The sequence below is a fragment of the Lissotriton helveticus genome, chromosome 11 (genome assembly GCF_964261635.1).
Source record: "Lissotriton helveticus chromosome 11, aLisHel1.1, whole genome shotgun sequence".
Taxonomy (NCBI): Eukaryota; Metazoa; Chordata; class Amphibia; order Caudata; family Salamandridae; genus Lissotriton; species Lissotriton helveticus.
This window is the reverse complement of record NC_136072.1, coordinates 586,701,646-586,723,406: the sequence shown is the minus strand read 5'-3', so window position 1 is coordinate 586,723,406 and position 21,761 is coordinate 586,701,646. Positions and strand designations below refer to the sequence as shown.

General features: G+C 48.7%; 1 protein-coding gene across 1 annotated transcript in view; it reads left to right on the top strand.

The window, feature by feature from the left end:
- Positions 1-21,761, top strand: part of LOC144790854 (uncharacterized) — a 399,375-nt gene that overhangs the window by 279,982 nt on the left and 97,632 nt on the right. The window contains exon 22 of the mRNA XM_078665519.1: positions 15,089-15,151. Within this exon, the coding sequence (XP_078521645.1) occupies positions 15,089-15,151 (63 nt within the window). The remainder of the gene's footprint in view (positions 1-15,088; positions 15,152-21,761) is intronic.

The following is a 21,761-nucleotide window of genomic DNA, read 5'->3' as shown; positions in this document are numbered from 1 at the left end:
TGGCGTCTGCAGTGTCTGTAATGTGGCACAGCAGCAGAGGAAGCGTCTGATTTAGTGGCATAAGCCTGCAATGAAGATGCAAACAGGGGCCTCAGCCCGAGGTTGTATCAATGGGTTTAATGCCTGGGGAATCCTAATATGCGCAAGGCCCTGATAAACCAACCATTTTAATAATAATCCAGGCAGGAACTGCAGCTGCGCCGTGTATAATTTCCGGCTGCGATCACTTCCCCTTCAGATGAGAAGTGACACTCTCTCGCCCAATGTAACTGAAAGTGGTGACGGACTACAGGAAGGAATCTTCCCTAGTAGAAGGAGTTTTGCGCCCACTGGTGCAAGGCCCCCGCCTCCGTGTGGGTTCTACTATTACACCGTATTTCACGCTTGGGGCACGTCTGGCATTACATTGTGCTAGTGGTCTTTTACTTTGAGGCCCTACCGTGTAAAACACTGAATTGCAACAGGCCTCTAAAACAGGTTTATTTGTCCGGGATAAGCAGGTTGACGCCAAGCCTAAAGTTACTATTTGGTTTGTCTTTGGACCCTTACGATGCACAAAAGTCCGTAGATGGCCGAGTCATCACTCTGAATAATCCATACTATTGAGGGATTTGTGCAGTTTTCCTTTCAGAGTTGCAGCGCTAAGGAGTTTCCAAACCCCGTGCTTGAGTTGTTCATCCTTTCCAGGTTTTTCTTAGCATTTTTGGGGTTTGTAGTCGTGCTATAATCATTTTCTAAGTAGGTCTACTATGATCACAATGCAGAGTTAAAACCTTGACTAAATTAACCACTCTCACATGGACCAGGGAAATTTGAGAGCTCTGAAATTCCACTTCTCTGAATAAAGGCAGGTACTAAAGGTATTGATAAGTTATCCGCCGAAAAAGATGGAGAACACATAGTATTGATAGGCCTTAAAACCCACCAGCCAATAAAGCGCTGTTTGAAATATTAACAAGTACTACATCTCGAGATCCACGTGTAAACATTATTCAGTTAGGTATGTGTAAAACTTACAAAGAATTTTCTGGCTGTAAAAAGCATACTCCGTTGAGATGTACATTTGGAGCTGAAATATATATAACCCTTCCATACAGCAGAAGTTGTTAGACAGCATTAAATAACAAGCATTAAAAATGCAATAGGTCACGCCTTTAATTAGGTTAAAGCCATTTGCTTGGGGGCGTGGCCTGGAGCCGAAGATGGTGGACGTGTAGCTCTAGAGCTCCGTCCGTAGTCCTCTACACGAGCTCATTATCCTGATTTCCCCACCTGCAACCCACCTGATTACTATACCGGAGGCCCCCGGGGGTGTCCCGCTGGAAGCGGAGCGGTGCTTCTCCACTCTGCCCGCTCTGCTGACGCGTTGACACGGCTGCTTCGGCCGCGGCCTGCTGCTCGTGGTAAAGCCCCGGGCTCGAGTGGGCAATCTCCCCGGCCTCCCCATAGCCTCTGGCGCGGTCCGTTCGGGACTCCGCGCCGGAACACAGAGGCGGACACCAGCGGCAGACATCACCACTGAAGAGGCGCCCTGCTCCTGCAGTGACCCTGCGGCCCCCCTCTCCGCTGCGGAGCCCTGCCCGGCCACCCTGCTGGGGGACCTGCGGAACGAGCAGAGGTTTTCTCTGGCCGGCTGACCGGCTTGCCACCAGTCTACACGGTGAGCGAGCCGCCTGTCGCCTGCTGCGCTGACCGGGACTGTGGGGCGAGCGGTGCCCGGCACCTGACACCAGCACTACTTGCTCCGGACCCCCCCGGGCGCTGCAGGCCTCCTACGCTGTATCATCGGCGCCATCTTGTCTCTGAGTCCCGGACGAGAAGTGTCCCCGGCCCTGCGCTGAGACATCTCTCTGGCCCATGCACTTGCCGATCGGCGGAACTGCGACTGGGATTCCACGCGGAGTGACGCACTGTTGAGGGCAGTGTGCCCGGCAGCGGGCAGCGGACGGTGGACAGCAGACCCTGAATATCCGGACAGCCGACCCCAGCCAGTGGTAAGGGGGTGAGACACGTGCGCTGCGGACCTGCCACCACGCGCTGGCTCAGACTTCTCGAGTGCTCCTGCGTGAGGCCGACTCATTGGACATCTGCAGTAGGCCGTCTTACTCCCTTCATCTGTCCTCTTGGGAGCTGAGGTCAATTCTACCCACTGGGCCTCCCTGTGGAAGCCGCCTATCCTGATATTGACGCCACGGACAGAGATTATACGCACTCCTTGCCGACCCTGGGTCTACGCTGCTTTCACCTTTGACCACCACACCCTGATCCTGCGGTGGACGCGGTCCGGCGTCCAGAGTAGAAACGAGGGTGGGCGGCGGCGATCTGCTGTGCCCTTTCCAGTGCCACCCTGCTAACGAGATCCATGGGCAAAAATAGGGGCAGGACCCATGAACAGGGCGCCACGGCGGACCTGCAGTCCACGGGCTCCGAGGACCCGCTGGCCTCCTCCAACATGGACATCATTCCGCCGACTGGACAAAGGTCTCAGGACGCAAAATTGGACCTTATCCTCAATGAGATACGAGCGACTCGCGAAGCCCTGGAACAGCGTACAGATAATATGGCGACTGGCCTATCGCTATTAAGGGCGGACCATAACAAATTGGCGGAACGAGTGGCGGAGCAGAAGATAGCACTGAATGACCTAGTGCCACAACAGACGGAGCATTCCACGAGGTTGGAGGGAGTGGAGAAACAGCTTAAACATATCTGGGACAGGGTGGACGAGGCCGAAGGACGTGCGCGCCGCAACAACGTCCGCATCTTAGGCATTCCGGAGAGAAGTGAGGGGAGGAACCCCACCCAATTCGTGGAGGACTGGATACGAACGCTGGTGGGCCAAGAAGATCTCACTGCCCTGTACAGCGTGGAGAGGGCGCATCGGATGCCTCCTCGGCCCCCTAAACCGGGGGCACCCCCTCGTCCCCTGATCGCGCGCCTCCTTCACTACAGGGACCGGGACACTGTGTTGCGTGCGACCAGGGAGAAAGCACCGATACGATTTGAAGATAAAAACATTTCAGTCTATCCTGATTTCACGCCCACTGTGCAGCGCGCCAGATCCACATTCATGGGTGTAAAACGCAAATTAAGAGACAGGAATATGAAATATGCACTGCTGTTCCCTGCTCGGCTCAAAATCCTGCACGACAACAAATCCCACTTCTTCGACTCGCCGGAGGAGGCTGCGGAATGGATGGAGGTCACTCTGGCGCCATCGACCTCACAGGACCCATTCGGGGAGCACCGAGAAGACGGCCGCAGCGACCACGGAGACCCACCGGACCGACGGCACAACACTCCCAGCCCGGGACACCGCTCTTCCCATGGACCTTCTGCGAAGACGCACCCTCCTGGTACTCGGGTGGCGAGCCACCCGTCGTCAACTCACCGGCAGCAGCTCACGGAGGAGGCACTGGCAGCTCACGACGCGGAAGCACTTAGTGACAGACACACCGTCGCCACTGACACTCATACAGAGGTGTCTGGCTCAATGGACAGCTTGCCGCTGTTCCCGAAAATTACAGCCCAAATGGCAGAGGAGTTCTGAATTGCTGAGAACATGATCCCCTCCGGGTGGTAAAGTATACTTGAACTCCCCCTCCTCCCCCCCTCCTTTCGCATGTGGTGGGTTGCATGGGGAACCCACGTTGTTGAGGACTAACTAGCCCATGCAGGCCGTTCAATGACAGACGACAGAGGCCTGTCACCCCCCGGTATGCACACGGACTCCGTTGACTTGTGCCCATGTTGGGCACCACAGTTTGGATCCCGGGACCTTTTTGTTCAGGGGTTATTTGTTTTCACGACACTCTCACCTTATCGTAACGTGGAACTGACATGGGGCCCAGGACGTTTCACTGGGTCGCAACGCATGGATGGTTATGGGGCCACTTAATAATTACCAACTGTGCACCTGGAACGTACGTGGCATGGGAGCAGTGCAGAAACGTCATAGAATATTGGCCCAGCTTAATCGCAGGGGGACCCAGATTGCATGTCTGCAAGAGACACATTTAAACGCTGCTGAAGCTGTGAAGCTGCGCAAGAAATGGAGGGGACAACTATTTGCCACATCCTATTCTGCGTTCTCAAGGGGGGCAGCGATTTGGTTCCGCGGCTCTGTCCCCTTTCAAATGTTAGAGCATAGAATCGATAAAGAGGGTCGATATGTATTTGTGCGGGGGCTGTTAGACGGGGATGCTGTTGTATTTGGATGTGTTTACTCACCGAACTCTAATCAATCGGAGTTCTTGTTAACAGTGAACGGGGTGCTGGCGGAATGGGCTGATCATCGTTGGTTTATTGGGGGTGATTTCAACGCTGTGCTTGATGTTATGCTGGATAGGTCGCATCCCCCTTTACAGGCGACTGAGAGTAGGAAACAAGCGGATGCTCTTACTAGGTGGGCTGAGGGCTGGGACCTGACTGATGCATGGCGCAGTACACATTCACAAGAAAGGGAATATACTTTTTTCTCCCCACCACACCAGCTTCATACCAGAATTGACCACATTTTCTGTTCCCGCTCCGTAGCAGATACAATTACCCAGGCCCAACACATGGGGAAAACTCTGTCCGATCACAGCTCTGTAGAACTCATCTGGCAGTGGGGCAGGCGTCTAGCCCCCATCCCCACTTAGAGACTGTCTCCAGATCTCCTTGAAGACTCGGTATTCCGGGCTTCTCTGTCAGATGCTATAGTAACATATTTCTCCACAAACATGAACACGGCCAGCACCCGTCAAGTGGAATGGGATGCATTTAAGGTCTGTCTTAGGGGGGCAGCCATGACCGCTGGAATGGGCAGGAAACGGGAGATAATTAATCAACTTAAGGAGGTGGAGGGCTCCCTAGCTTCCCTTGAGAATGAGGCTGCCGGCACAAATGCACCCTTCACACCACTACAGGAGGCTCACATTCGACACGCGGAGCTACTGGAAGACCTGAGGCTCCTAGACTATAGAGAATACACGAACAGGCAGCATACACAGGCGGATAGAGCTGGCCCCCTCCTAGCCCGCCTCTTACGGGACTCCCCAGTGAACCACCCCATTTTGAGGATCTTGGACCAAGTAGGCAACCCAACCACCACCCAGGTTGGGATCAACACGGCGTTTAAGGAATACTACACAACGCTGTACAGCCCCCCACAGCCCCTTCCCGAGGTTGCATTCGAGGCCTTCACGAGGGACTTAGCCCTGCCTCGACTTACAGACGGGCAAATCAAAGACCTTAAGCGCACCATTACTATAACTGAAATCAGACAGGCAATACGCGCCCTTCCAAAGGGCAAGACCCCTGGAACAGATGGCCTACCAGCCGACTTTTATGCAACATACATAGACCTATTAGCCCCACGGTTACACGCTCTCTATTTAGAAGCTCTGCGGACAGCCACCCTACCGCAATCGTCTATGCAGGCGTTAATCACGTCCCTTTTGAAACCTACTAAAAAAGGGCTTCAGATGGCTGACTATAGACCCCTGTCCCTTCTCAATACTGACTCCAAGATATTGAGCAAGGTGCTAGCATCGAGGCTCGTGCAATACGTACCTCAGCTGGTCCACTCGGACCAATGTGGTTTTGTTCCTGGCCGCAATACAGCCATGAACCTCAGGCGATTAGCCCAGCTCATGCTCGGTGACCGTGAGGACACGAGCTCCGAAGGCTGCATATCCCTAGACTTGAAACAAGCATTTGATTCCCTTAGATGGGACTATATGTTCGCCACACTGTCGAAATTTGGGATCCCACCCGAATTCCTCGCTTGGGTCAGGTTGCTGTACACCGCCCCCACAGCTAGAGTGCGCACCTCAGGCCATATATCAGCCCCTATAGCTATAGCACGGGGCACCAGACAAGGCTGCCCACTTTCCCCCCTCCTCTTCGTCCTTGCCCTTGAGCCGATGCTCTGTAGGCTCCGCCAAATGGCCCCCCGATATGGCATTCTACGACATGGGACGGCACATATAGTGTCCGCTTACGCGGATGATATTATCTTATATTTCCGGGACTTGAGGGGCGACTTGAGCCCTGTTGCCCAGGTCTTTGAGGACTTTAGGTCGATCTCAGGCCTGACCATAAGCGAATCCAAATCATATGGATTTACATTTGCGGCAGCTGGACTGGCTACTCCACTACCCTTCGCCCCCCTCGAGTTCCAGATAGCTGAAACCACCTTCAGATATCTGGGGATGCAGATCTACAGGGGAGCCGACGAGATGCTAGACGGTAACCTTGGGGGGGCCATCAGAGCACTGAGATCGCAGGTTCAATTTTGGCTCACACTACCACTTTCTATACCCGGCAGAGCGGCGATATCCAAGATGGTGATGCTCCCCCGCCTTCTCTACCACTTCACTAACTTGCCACACCTGATCCCGGCAGCTACCTTTAAGACCCTAGACACTCTACTCACTGAACTTGTGTGGGGGCACGGCCGCAGGCGTATAGGTCTGTCCAAGCTGCAGCTCCCCTCTGACGCCGGTGGTATGGGTTTGCCTGATTTTAGAGCCTACAACTATGCGTGTCAACTACAATGGCTGGCCTTCTGGGTAGCGGGCCGCAATCTACAGGAGATCAATATGACGGATAGGGAGCATGCATTGGGGAGAATACACACGTTACTTTTGCCCAACTCGGTTATACCAAGGGATGCCCCGCCTCTCCTCAAACTGGCGATAACTTACTGGCGAAAGGCATTAAAGTATACATCCCCTGGGTCGTCCTATGCACCCACGATCCCGCTCTTGGGTATCCCGCTGGCCACGGGGACTCTATCGGCGGACTCGCTGGAACAATGGCATGACGCGGGAGTGTCACACGTAGGTGACCTGTTCGCGGAAGAGCACCTATTGTCCTTTGCAGACTTTAGAACTACCCATGGAGTCCCTGGAGGCACCTTCCTCCTACACTCTGGCCTTCGCCACTATATCACACACAAGTGGTCCCCTAGGGGCCGAGAGCCGGCTGCAAATCCTCTCATCACAATGCACTACCTGATGGGCACGGGCGCCCACCTGACAAGGTGGCTCACTGCTAGTATTAAGAAGGGGAGGGCTTTCGACCTGTCGCCACTCCGGGCAACATGGGAGGGGGACATTGGTAGGCCCCTGAGGGATAGAGAGTGGGAACGTATCCTTCAGTTTCCCAAAAAAGTAGCTAGGAACCCCAAGTTTAAGTTCATCCAATTGATGCTCCTACACAGAGCCTACCTGACCCCACGCCGCATACATATGATGTTTCCTGATGCGAAAAGTAATTGCCCCCGATGTGACACCGAGGACGCAACACTACTACACATGCTTTGGCAATGCCCCAAACTAGGATACTACTGGACCACGGTCCATGAATCGCTCCAGAAAGCGGGCGCACTGTCCCGATCTCCTACACTGGAATGCACGTTACTGGGGTTGGGGCCCTCACAACGCACCAGAACCGTGGCGGCACGTTTCTCGGACCTGGTCCTGTTGCTGGCGAAGCGTGCCATCACGATGAGGTGGAAGTCACCCAGACCTCCCAACCCTGAACTGTGGAGGGCAGAAGTGGTGAGGTGGGGCAAGGCAGAGGGAGATGCACTGCAGCGGGAGGAATACAGAGGCCTGAGGAAAACGCCAATCTCACTGGACTGGTTTACCATATTAGGTATGTTTGAAGCTGGGGACGACGGAGGGGACGAGGATGCAGGTGCCTCTCCGAATGTAAGGTAAATGTGTCCTTAGCCGGACTGACATACACTGTCACTGACTGTGGTGCGCTATGGAGAGGTGCGTGGGGCCCCCCCAATCACAATCACCATCACTGTAATAGTCTCGTTCCATCTATGTGTACAGGCGGATGGAGCAATATGTTGTACTACCGTACGTGCCCCAGTCTAATCATTGCTCAATCATATGTTTTTGTAAGAGTGTCGGGTGGGTTTGTTGAGGGTGGGGGGAGGGATAGCTTTGACCGGGGTTTGTCTATAATGTGACGGTTCTTGTCACCAACAAAATGTAAAATCGAGACAACTATGCAATTATATGTTCTGAGCAACCTTATGTATGTATTACCCTGTTTCCCTCCGGGACTGGAAATTCTGTGACTGCTTTACCTACTATGCTAATAAACAGATTTAAAAAAAAAAAAAAAAAAAAAAAAAGCCATTTGCTTTGCTATACAATACCATTAGCAAAGCAAATGGCTTTAACTTAATTAAAGGCAAGACCTATTGCATTTGCAATGCTTGTTTTATTTACTGTTTAGTCGGTGAAGGCAGTGATATTAACATACACATAGGTTCATGCATGTTTTTACGCTTAGCTTTGCCATTTTGTGCCAAAAAGGCATTTTGACATTTTTTTTATATATAGCTATATAGATTAAATGTACATGGAATACTTACATTTATTGGACATGGTGAAGTCAATTAGACCATTAAATAATTAAACAGAAATCAATGCCCTTTTGTGGTAAAAGTGAGAGATAGGTACATACGCTTCCAAGTGCAGTATTCCAGGAAGTGGAATCAGATCATGTAGATTCGAATTCTGCCATCCCCACTTGCCCAAATTGTGTGAGCCTAGGCACAACACTTTAGTTTTGCCGTGTCTCACTTTCTCTGTCAGATCTGAGAGCCCCTTGAAGGACTTTAGTGTAGGATGTGCACAAAATAAAAATTCACTTGTATGTGGTTTAGTAGCCCATAATGTTTCTCCATGATCAGCAACAACATTGACCACATATAGAGTGACCTCCGCTGAAGGTGGACAAGCCAAGCTAAACTCGGACCTGTTGTGAGCCTAATGATTGGCTCTGGCGCGGCTCTTCTCTCCTGGGACAGGCGAGCCAAACTGGAGCTGAGCTGGCATCGTAAACATGGCGCTTTTCCAACTCTAATGCAGTCTTAAGAATAAAAAAAAAAACTATTAAACTCAAGGCAGCTGGGCACATAAAAGGGGTGCTTTTCTGCTATTACCAAGAGAAAACTTCGGTATGTCAGAGTTCTCAACTTTTTGATAATTAATTAAATTACCGTCATCGAGGGGCTGTCCTCCTTCTTTATTAATTGTCGGCTAGTCTATGATATTAACATAGAAATAGTCCTCCACTCTGCCTTAGGCTTAACTTCGTACTTTTTTCAAGAAAGACATTTTGACATTTTATGCACAAAGTGTTAGATCGAACAAATGATATGAGGTAGTTGTATTTATTGAATATAGTGTACTAATTTAGGTCATGAACTGATTAAATACTATCTTTGTGAAATGGTGTCAAAAAGGAGAGAGGTGGAGCTATTCACTCGGCGATTGAATTTCAAAATGTTGAGTCAGGAAACCTAGGTTCAAATCCTTTTCCACTTGAACAAATTGTATGATCTTAGGGAACCCACTTAACTTCACTGTGTCTCGTTTTGCAGGAGTATCCGATCTGAGAGCACCTTGAAGACATTCTTTTCAGGATGTATGCTATATGCAGAGCTATCCTTATTAGTTTTCTGGCTGTCCACGTCTAACACACAAAGACAAATACTCACCCTCTCACCTCACATACATGGACATACCTGTTCTAACATTTCTGATAGAGACTACCAATCGCAGATTCCGACCCTTAGAATATTTCCCAGGCGTCAGACTGGATCCAGAAAATCTTGAGCAGTACCTCTGTGTGCCGGCAGGTGGTGTCAAATGGCTCCGCATCAAAGTCATCTGGGTCGGACTTGATGTCGGGGTGCTAATATAAGCTGACATCAGTTCCTTTCTTTCTATGCCAACAGCTGGGATCAGTAGAGCTAACTTGGTAAATTTTTTGGACCAACTTCTTCCAACTTTTTGTTAACCCTTTTTTGAGCAGTTGCTCTCAGTATGCTAGGAACATTTCCCATTTTTAACCTATTGGGTCTTAGCCTTGTGGGGAAAGTCACAGACATCTCTGTGTCTGATCCCCACCTGGTCTGTCTTTGGTGACTGGGGTCGAGTCATGACTCCAAGGCCTGCGCCGAATACAAGTCAATGCATGCCAGGGCGATGAAGCTCCTGGCGGAATGGCAGAAGAAGCCTCCGCACTGTTCTCGGTCCCATTCTTGCAGCCACTCCCGGGGTCTTTCTTGTGCACGGTCGTATTAAAACCCAAAGACCTCTTCCTTCAAGTCAGGTAAGTCAAAGAAGTACAGGAAAGAGAAGTTAAAGCAGTTTCCGACTTCTCCCTCCATGCTTCTAGGTCCCACTCTCACACTCCGCCGGTGGATCCGACGTCAGGGCCCACACTGTGCTACCCATAGTTCCACAGAGCCGGAGTGACCCCCACCCAACTAAAATAATTTTACAATGCCATGCACACCATCATTGGGTCACTGAGTCATTCTGGCAAGCATTAGGGCCCCACAAAGCTGCGAGGTGCCACGACTGGGTTACTGATAGCATGGGTGCCATCTTCTACTCCTGCTCCCTCCATTGCAATGTAGTCCCTGCCAACGCTGCTCAATGACGCAAGCCATCCTTATCGCCAACACTGATCCAGTGCTGCCCCGACATAGCTCAATGTCATTGCCGGCATTGTCCTTCCTGCAAGGGGAGATGGAGAAAAGGAGTTTGGTCAAGGGAGAAGGACCATGATCCATCTAAGCACTGCTACGAGAATCTGGGTGACAGTGATGGGCTGGACACTTCCCCAGTCTCTGGCATGATTTCCTCTGCGGTGCCGGTTTCAGAGGAAGGCGCATCCTTCACCACTGTTGTGCACAGAGCAGCAGAGGTCTTTGAACTGCAGCTGCCGGTAGTCAGAGTCAAGACTAACTTCTTGAACTATGTGATTCATCCAGCAGCTAGATCTACGGAGCCCTGGCTTCATTTTAATGAAGCACTCACCAACATTCTCTGGAGGGCCTGGCCAAACCTTATACACGGGCTTCTGTGCACTGCATGATTGACCGACATCATCACCCTGCCCCAAAAGACCCGGCCTTCCTCTCCCAGCACCCCTCCCATGAGAACTTGGTGGTGCAGGCCTCAACCTCTAAGTTCAACCCAAATGCGTTCCTGTGCACACCACCGGACAGGTAACTCAAGATGCTCGAACCCTTTGGGAAACATATCTTTGCTTCCACCAGCCCAGATTTGTGGTCGGTGAATACTGCATGCCTCTTGGGCCGTTATTCACATGCTTTGCGGGACTCTGTTGCACAGATGCTTCCCAAGGAGGGCAGCGCCATCCTTAACCAAGCTCTTGTGGATGGTTGGGGTGCAGCAAATTTCGGCATTAGGTGCAGGCTGGTCACATCAGACTTCCTAGCCAGAGCTGTGCCGTCCTCAGTGGTGCTGAGCAGTCATGCCTGATTGCGGTCCACAGGGTTCTCGGGGGATGTCCTGGCTTTTCTGATTGGCATGCCCTTTAACTGTCCCTGCCTATTTGGTGATAAGGCTGACAAGGCACTTGAGTGCTTTCAAGGGGGCCGGGTCACCACCAGATCTCTCAGACTGGCTCTATATGTTTGGTCTCAGCGGCAGTCCTTTTGGCCCTACCATGGCTGTAGTCAGGGCAACTATTAGCATCCGCTACGCCAATCGTACCCGCCAGCACTGCAACTTGCCCAGGTCTTTTGTGAAGAGGGCCTCGGATCCCATAAAGGATGCAGGAGCCGGGCCCATTAAGCTGTCTAGTCCCCCACCTCTCTGGCAACTGCAGCCTCAAAGCCACTTTCATACACCCTCCGTCACACATAGCCATCCTGTTGGTGGAAGGATCATGCACCACCGGCGCCAATTGTCTGGTGTCACATCCGACAAGAGTGCTTCAGATTGTGCGGAAGGGGTACGCCCTCCCATTCGTGGAAACCCTTCCGGGCTTTGCCACGATCTCAAGAACTGCTGACAAGAGTATCACCTCTCATTCGTCCATCAGAAGGTGCAGGCTCTTTTGGCCAAAGGAGCCATCAACAGGTGCTTTGTACCAGCAGTAAGTTGTGGTTGCTATTCCTACTACTTTCTGGTGCCGAAAAAAGTTGGAGGACTTCATCCTATCCTAAATCTGCACCCTCTTCCTGGGAAGGAGAAATTCAAGATGCTGACATTGGCTCAGGTTCTGTCTGCGCTGGATTGTGGTAGTGCTGGACCTGCAGGATGCATATTTCCAAATTCCCACAGGCGTTAACTCTGATTCATGTGGGTCTCAAGCATTTCCAGTTCTCTGTGCTCCCTTTCAGCCTTACCAGTGACCATCAGGTATCCATGAAAGTGTTAGTGTTGGTTGCAGCGCATCGGCAGAGGTCTGGGCTTCCAGTGTTCCCCTAACTTGACAACTGGCTGCTGAACCCGGACTCGCCCCAGGCAGTCATCGGGGGTGGGTTCATTATCAACATGCCGAAGTCACACCTGACTCCTCAGACACTCTGCTTCATTGGAGCCATTCTGGATACAATGTAGTTCCATGCCAATTCTTCGGAAAGGAGAGTCCAGGATATTTAGGCTATGATACCGATGTTTTAGCCTCAGTCCTGGATTTCGGTGAGACTGGCTGTGAGGTTCCTGGGTCTGATGACCTCCTGCTATTGAAACACGCCAGATGGCATATGGGGGCTCTGCAGTGGGATCTGAAGTCCCAGTGGGTGCAGCACTAGGGGAACCTCTCTGACCTGTTCCAGATTTCGAAGGAGATTGCAAAAGACCTGTAGTGGTGGCAGACGAATCGCGATTGGCCCTGTGGTAGACCCCTGTCTGTTCTCCACCCCGAGAACATCTTGGTGACTGATGCATCACTTCTGGGTTGGGGCGGCCATTTGGGAGAGGTAGAAATAAGAGGAGTCTGGTCTCCGGAGGAGTCGCAGCTTCATAGCAATCTTTTGGAGCTGGGAGCTATCTGCTTGGCACTGAAAGCCTTCCTTCCATCCATTGAAGGGAGCTGGTTCCAGTGTTCACAGACAACACTACCATCATATGGTATTGCAACAAACAGGGTGGGATGGGGTGGGATTATGGACCCTGTGCCAGGAGGCTCTGTGTCTCTGGACTTGGCTGGAGCGGCATGACATTTTTCGGGTTGTACAGCACCTGGCAGGCTCCTTGAATGCCAGGGTAGATGAACTTAGCCGTGGTGCTTTGCGGATCATGAATGGCAACTACACCCGAGGTGGTGCTAGATCTCGTCCATTAATAAGGAGAACCTTGGCTTGATCTGGTTGCCACCACGAAGAACATGCAATGTCAGCGTTTCTGCTTGTAGGGGTTTCCAAAGCTGCTCTTGCTCAGGGACACATTCTGGTAGAATGGAGCTCGGGAGTCCTGTACTCCTTACCACGGATGCCACTCCTGCCCAGAGTTCTCAAGAAGATCAGGACCAACCAGGCACAATTGACTCTGGATTGGGTAAGGAGAATATGGTATCCTGAAATCCTGAGCATGAGCATTGGTCTTCCGATCAGGCTGCCCATTCGAGAGGATCTCCTGCTGCAGCAGCAGGGCCGGGTCCTGCACCCAAACCTGCGCACACTCTACCTCCATGTTTGGAGATTCAACGGCGGCAGTTCCATGTCTTCTATCTCCCTCCTGAGGTCTTTGATGTCATCTTGGCATCCACCAAAACTGTATACTCCTGCTATTGAAATACGTTTGTGTCCTGATGCTCCTCATTTCTTGTGGACCCCTTTTCTGCACTGCTTTTGGAGGTGCTGCTGTTTATTTTATCCTTAGCCCGGCAAGGCATTGCCCAGGGTACTGTTAAGTGTTACTTGTCAGCCACTTCGGCTTTTATGTGGTTGCTGGGCCAGCCTTCCCTGTTCCAGTCACCTGTTGTGACTCATTCCCTGAAAGGTATACAATACTTGTTTCCGGCTACCCCCTTTATGATGCCATATTGAGACTTCAATCTGGAAGTCTGTTTTTAAAGTGTTCTCCCTTTGGGCAACTTCACAGCTTTCATCTGCGGCTCTTTACTCTGAAAACTGTCCTCTTATTGGCCATTACTTTTGCCAGGAGTGTCAGCGAGTTACAAGCTCTGTCAGTCTACCCTCCTAAGACCAGCTTTTTCCTTGACAGACTGGTTCTTCAGATGCGCACCTCTTTCCTGCCTAAGGTAGTCACTCCCTTTCATGTCAGCTAGAGTATCACTCTGCCTACATTTTTTCATGCCGCCTCATCCCTCCCAGTGTGAGGAGAGGCTCCATTGTTAGGACCCAAAGAAGGCTCTTTTGTTACACAGTGAATGCACCAAAGACCATCAGGTGGGTGATCAGCTCTTTACTGGGGTTCACTGGAGCAAAAAAGGGAAGCCTGTGCAGAAGCAGAACATATCTCGATAGATGGTACTTTGAATTAAAATCTGCTACACATTAGCTAAAAAGCAGTCTGCTGAGGATTTCAGGCCCCTTCTACCAAGGTCAAGCATCTAATACAGCATTAGCAGGCTAGGTACTTGCCCTGGACATCTTCCAAGCTGCAACATGGGCGTCACGCCACACATTCAAGAAGCTTGAACATTCAGGTCTGTCAAAAGGGAATTTTGCTTGTTCGGTCCTCCAGGACTTTCTGGTTTGAGCCACTTTGCAGACCCATCTCAGGTGGGTTTTGCTTGGGTGCCCATTCTGAGGTGAGGAATCTATGGTTAGAAGTCTCTGTTAGAAGAAAAAGTTACTTACCTTCGGTAACCCTTTTCTGGTAGAGACTCTGTCTAACCGCAGATTCCTAACCGACCCTGCCATCCTACCCATTCTGCAAATTAGGCTCTTGACCCTACAGATCCCATTAGAAATGGTAAACTGATCAACATATTGGTTTTTAGGTGACTCCGCATTTTGGGCGCAAAAGTAGTCATGAAAGAAACTAATATCAGTACTATGGAATGGTGCTTATATGGGCACTGCAACATCACTTCCAACGTGGATGATGCAGTGCTGATCAGCACCACGTTCCGGCGTGCAGGGGTACTGTTCAAGTAATTCTAGATCCAGTCTGACGTCTGGGGAATATTCTAGCGTGAGGAATCTGTGCTGAGATAGAGTCTTTATCAGAAAACGTGTTACCAAAGGTAAGTAACTTGTTTATTCATGCACTCCTTATGGCTGTTATTATTCCACATACTAAACCTGAAATGCCTAAACATTCACCCGTTCTTTCAGGCTGGACCTGGAGTTACTGGAAGTCCTGGAGAGCTTGGAATCCCTGGACCGAAAGGAGAAGTGGTAAGCCTTTCTTTTCCAGACCGTCACCAGATACAATGTTTGACTTGCTCGTGGCTACAAGGTTATCTTGCCTCTTAGGTCCAGCATAGTAATGAAACTGGCAAAGTTGTAGTGAGGATCATCTGACATAAACCTGCAGGTCCAACTTGAAGTTTCCACTAAAACACACTAGACAGGTTTCGTATATCTGAGAGTGACTGCAAGAAACTGTTGTCAGACGCATAAAATGTTGCTTCGGAGGAAGACATTAATATTTACACTGTTAATAAACATTTATAGAAGGCGGCCTGTGTGCATGTGTTGGTGCCCTGGGTCAGCACATGCTAGATTCATTACCCCAGTTTTTTTTCTTCTGATTAAAGGGAAATGAATTTTATTTGCAACATGAGGGCAGGTCCCGCATGCTCGTTTGTAAATTCAAAGTTTCTACGCTCAACGTGGTCCTGGTGACCCTGAGCCACCATGAATGGTGTGTGGTTCCTACTCAAGCCGTAGGTGATTGATTAAAGTAGTGTTTTATGTGCTTTTGTAGCTTTTCCGGTTTTAGGATGTGGCACACCGAGTCCATGCTTCTCATGCTTGGTGACTAAGCACCAATGGCTTTATTTCTGACTTTATGATGCTCCTGTGTTTGTGAGACCACTGAGAAGCTGGCAACATCATTTTCCTCTGTATCACAAGTTATCATCAGGTAGACATCAAGAAACTCTGGGTCCTTTTACAAGAAGGCGTCCACATTCTCTCTGGACGTTCTGAGGTGTCAGTCACCTAATGTCCTGTGTGGCCCTTATCTGCAGCCTAGATTCTGGGTATCTTCTCCATGTTCATGACCTTTACAACGATCATGACTTGAAAGGCTCCCATGTCAGTGTTTTTACAGTCTCAGGCAGCACATACCACCTCCTTCAGAACCCACAAATCTGCCATGGTCTAAGCCTCTTGATCCTCTTAATCACCTTGAGGACTATCTCAACACGCTTCTAGAAACTGATGACACAGCTTCTGAATAGGAGCTAGAGAAAAAGTCCTTATCCAAGTTTAAGTTTTCTAAAGGACATGCTGTTGTGAATGGAGTCAAGAGCCTTCTCTCCCCGTGGCCCAAAACTCTCCAATCTCATAATTAGCTGAGGGCAAGAATTTAAACATATCATATGTATTAAAGGCGGTCATTTATATTTGGTAAAGCTGTGTCATTAGCAGAAATACGAGTACCAAATCAAGTTATTTTACTAGTGCGACTTTATTTGCATTTACCCAGCCTTGTCCCCAGTACTTTGAGGTTCAGTAGCTCTAAGCAGGGTAAGCATCACTCCTCTTGCTTGTTTACATCTTGGACTAGGCAGCTTTGTTTCTTGATTTTACAGTAAAGAATTGGAACCAAAAAAGTTTTACTTTTCAGTTGAATGCAGATGCTATCCAGACAGACTGTTGTAATCCTTAACTGGCAGGACAGACTTTGTTTTTGCTGCGATCACTACTCATGTAAATACAGCAGCAAAGAGTATACGGATAGCAGACAACCTGGTTGCACTTATTGCAACTTTCCAGTGAGGGACTTGGTCCCGATTGCGTCTATTGCCCCAAATAAAGACCTTTCTCACTCCAAACAATGTTCTTTCCATGTCCTAGTCCCACATCATCTGTACACACCGTGATTTAGGCAATACCCTGCTTAACTGATTTTTAGGGAATTTCTCTATGTACAAAATTCTGTTGGGAAACATAATTTTCCACTTATTGAAGCCCCATTCCAGTAGGGATCTGAATATTGTTTTTATTTGTTTTGCTCACAAGACTTTTAAACCAGTAATTTTAAAACTGGGGATATTCAAAACAGACTTTATTGTGCCTGTGACACAGGAGAGAATAAATAGATAGTATATCTGTTCTCACTCGGTCTGTCTGTCCTGTTTTTTTTCGGAATTCATATTCAAATGCCATAATAGCTTCCATAACATGGAATTTCAAAGGGCAATCAAACTCCAACGAGATCATGTGCATACATGTGTGAGAGAACAGGCATTGATTAGTACGAAACATTTTGCTACACCCTCCTGAGTCTTTCAGCCAGAGGGGAAGTTCTGTTTCTCCAGTATTAGATCTTTCATAGATTCACATGCTTGAATTCTTCCCTCTCATCAGACTGGGAACCCTGGTATACTTGCCCACAGAAGTACATACTTAAGCATCACTCTACCATTAAATAACAGGTATCGTTTTCAACCTATACTCATCTTTTTATGATCCAAACTCCAGCCCTTCAGAGTGCCCTGCACCCAGCTGTTTTCCCACATCTAACTGTCAGATTCTCTTCCGCACATTTAGGTTTGAGGACTGACACCTCTTGAAGGATATATATATATATATATATATTTTAGTATGGCAGAGGCAGCATTAAAGAAAATCTTTATTTAGAACATGTATATCATGTAGCAAAAAGTAAATTTATATAATAGACCCCCCAAAAAAGTGGCTAACTGTCTGCATCTGGAGCACAAACCAGCTGACTGTAAGATTTCTCAAACTTTCTCAACAAAGACCTTAAAAGATTGAGAAAGACGTCTGGCGTTAACAATTTTGGAAAAGGAGATGGAAAATGGGAAATCTACAGGAAAGCAAGATAAAGGACCCTTTGACTCTGCCATTAGGAGTCAGAAGTCAGGTAAAAAAACATTCAGGTAACAGGCTGCTTAAACTAGACAAAACACAAGGTGGGGAGCCTAAATGAGGGAACCAGTATTTTCGCCGACAACAGAGGATTCATTGACAAGAGCATCAACGTCAACGAACGAGAGCTCATCAATGGAAGAGTTACCATCAATGAGTGCAGCAACAAGATTAGCATTGTCGACGAGGAATGTGTAATCGTCTAAAGCGCACAGTCGACCAGAAGGATGCAATCTACAGAAGACACAACGTCGACAAAAATGATTCAGTCGATGAGCAGAAATCAGCTGATGCTGTAGTCGAGCGAAAACCAAGCATTGGCTACCCCACAATTTTTACAGAATAAGTTGAGAGTCAAGATGAGCTGGAGACAATATTAGAGACAATGCTAGTGTCACCATTGCCACTTAAACCACCACATAAACTATACAATTTCAAAACAGTTCATATGCATTCCCCTCACCTGCAAGCCAAAAACAACAATAATATTGTCAGAGTACTACGGTACCTGACTGCGATTAAATAGAAGCATTTTTTTGAGACACCAGTGATGAGGAAGAAAGGGCAACTCATCCAGATGATTTGGACATACAGTATGTTGAGAATGAGGATGATGATGAGGAATATGAGGATTAGCAAGCCCAGAGAAAGGTACAAAGGCATGCATCAGACAAATTAATTCAGGTACATCTACTTATGTTTACATCACTGCAAAACTTGATGCCATACATTTATAAGAGACTTCCACCACAAACAGAACAGAAAGGGTAATGGGACCTGATGGCTCCTCAGCCAGGAATTCTGCAGCCAGAGTGATACAGAGAAAAGGATAAAGAAAAACAGGAGAAACAGCAATTATCTAAGGAAGAGAATCCAGATGAGAGGGTATTGGATAATGATGCCCAAGAGGAACAAGCAGGCTCATTATATAGTAGTGCAGGCGGTGTTAACAGTAATGGAGATAAGGACGAAGTGACACACAGTCTGCCTTGAACATAAGATTGTGATTCTGAATGAAGCCAGTTTATTGACCCAGTCCAGAGCATATGAGACGCTATTCACCCCCAGATGGCATAGGAAGGTTTCATTCTCTGATAGAAAAAGCCTCTGAATGCTTTAGTCTACCAGTCTCTGTTGCGGAAAAAACATATTTTTGGTTTGATTTTAAGGGGAAGAAGCACAGAAGCACAAGATATCAGCTCACATCAGTTCCACCCAAGTCGTCCGTGCCTTTGAGGCAAATGGGTGAACCGACAACATTTTCACAAGTATACACAGTATAAAAACACACCCAAAATTTAAAAAAAATTCATCATAGACATTTTCTAATGCCAAGCATCACATGATTCCAGCAATAAAACACACAAGATATACATTGATCATTTTTCGGTATAAGCAGACAGGCAACGGGAAGCAGGTGGGTCAATGAGAAATCCACAGGCAGATACTGTATCCACTAGAAAAAGCGTTTCCGAAGGAAAGTAACTTGTTCTTCTGATGGATACACCTGCCTGTGGATTCCTCACCTTTTGAATTGAATCCACAAGCAGTCCAGCTCCCGGCAGTGGATGCCTGCCTGCCTATACCAAAAAATACTGCAGCACAGAAAGTGCAAAACGGCCATCCATCCTCACCTCCGAATCCAAGCAATAGTGCTTCGCAAAAGTGTGGAGGCAGGCCCAAGTTGCCGCCTTGCAGATGTCTACCACAGGGACACCTCTAGCTAAAGCAGTAGAAGAAGACTTAGCTTGGTGGAATGAGCTCAAATACCTTCAGGAGGCTGCTTCTTGGCCAAGGCTTAGCAGATCTTGATACAGAGGATGATCCACCTGGACAGAGTTCTTTTGTGGACAGCCTTGACCTTCATCTTGCCCACACATCCAATGAAGAGTTGATTGTACAAACTGAAGTCCTTGGTTCTGTCCATGTAGAAGCTGACCGCCCTCTTGGGGTTCAGGCGATGAAGTCTCTCCTCCTTTGAAGGGCGGTAGAAAGTGTGTAAGGTGATGGACTGCCCTGTTTCCTTTATGACTTCAAGAACCGCTTCGTAAGGCTGCCAGGCCTATACCAATTATCAATTACATCTGGTAAGAGGGTATTAGAATTATGAATATCCCAGCTTCTATACAAGCGGTACTTCCACACTTGACAAGAAATACAATGCTATGGTTCATACACCAGCATGTCTCACAGGACACTCCAAAGTGGATTCAGTGATCATGCAAGCTGCTCAGCGCTGCTCCAAAAATCAGACAACACTTCTTTTGGCTCCTCCTTACAAGGATTGCAGACATCTAGATTCCATCGGAAAACATTTTTCTTCGGTGTCAGCATTGACAGTGAGAGCAGAAAATTCTCTGGCGATCTTAGGGCATTATGATCACCAGATGTGGTCAGACATAGCCCCATACCTGGACCAACAACCAGAGGATGCTAAGGAAGAGGTAAAGAAGATCCTCCACGAGGGAGAAAGTCAATCCAACGAAATTATAGATTCTGCCATGGACGTCGCCATCACAGGTTTCAGGCATGTTGGCAGGGGCAGCAGTTCTTCGGAGACAAGGATGGCTCAAAGCCACCTCATTCCACCCATAGGTTCAGAATAAGATCTTAGACCCACCATATGACAGAGAAGATCTCTTTGGAAGTCAGGTGGAGTAAGCCCTTAAAACCATAAAGGTGGACACGGATACCGGCAAGTCTTTGAGGATGCTGCAGCTCGGTAAAACTCCTTTTTGGGGATCCAGAGGAAGAGGGCTCCTTCCTATAGGGGGGTATCAGCAATACCAATTCCTGGCATACTCATTGAATAATCATTCTTAATGTTTCCAATTCCAACTAAGACAGCCTCCTCAGACATCCTTTGTTAGATCAAATAGGGGAAAATCAGCACTGGCAAGCAAAGATGTTGGCCATCGACAATTACATGGTACAGGCTCCAGCTCCAACTCCTCCACTGCATTCTCCTCAATTTCTCTCATCAAAAACCTCATATCTTGCAGGCACATTTTCAATCCACCTTCACCAATGGAAAATTATTACTAGTGACTGGTGGGTTCTTCGCCTTGTGCAATTTGGAAATACACTGGAGTTTATCCAAAAATCCCCAACAACCCCACCACAACCCTTCCACCAGAAGCATCTCAAAGCTCTTCAACAAGAGGTCAAAGCCATGGTCCAAAAAGGAGCGATCAAGAAGGTCCGAGTCTCCCACAGAAGCTAAGGCAGTGACGACCAATTTTAGACCTAAGAAGTCTCAACATCTACCTGAAAAAACAATAATTTCGGATTATCACGTTGAAAGAGGTTCTGAAGCTTCTAAACCAGTGCGATTTCATAACCTCATTTGACCTCCAAGACACTTATTTCCACATACCCATTCACACAATGCACAGGAAATTCCTGAGGTTTTTGGTTGCTGGACACCACTTCCAATTCAGGGGGATCCCCTTCGGTCTCATATCTGCACCCAGAATTTTACGAAGTGCCTTGCTCTGGTGGCAACATTTCTCAGACAGCATCAACATCAAGTCTTCCCGTATCTGGACGACTGGCTGATAAAGGCACCTTCCAAATCAGCAGCGCAAGCGTCTACAAAGGCCTGCACAGTTCTCTTCCGGCGGCTGGGTCTCACCATCAATCTAAAAAAATCCAGACAGAACCTATTGCAAACGTTTGTCTTCCTGGGGGCCAAGTTAGACTCGGTATGCTTAAAGGCTTATCCTTCAGAGGAATGCCATAACTGGCTTCTTACGCTCACAAAATCCATCAGAAGAAAAAATTCTCTTACAGGAGAGGTGTGGAGCCGCGGCCAGGGCGACTGACTCCGGAATCTGGGGATCACGGCTCGATCCCCGGCTCCGGCAGCAGATTAGCCCAGCACCATGTGACTCTGGGCAATAGCTTGCTTAATCTTCCCGACGGCCCCCAGCGCCTAGAGACC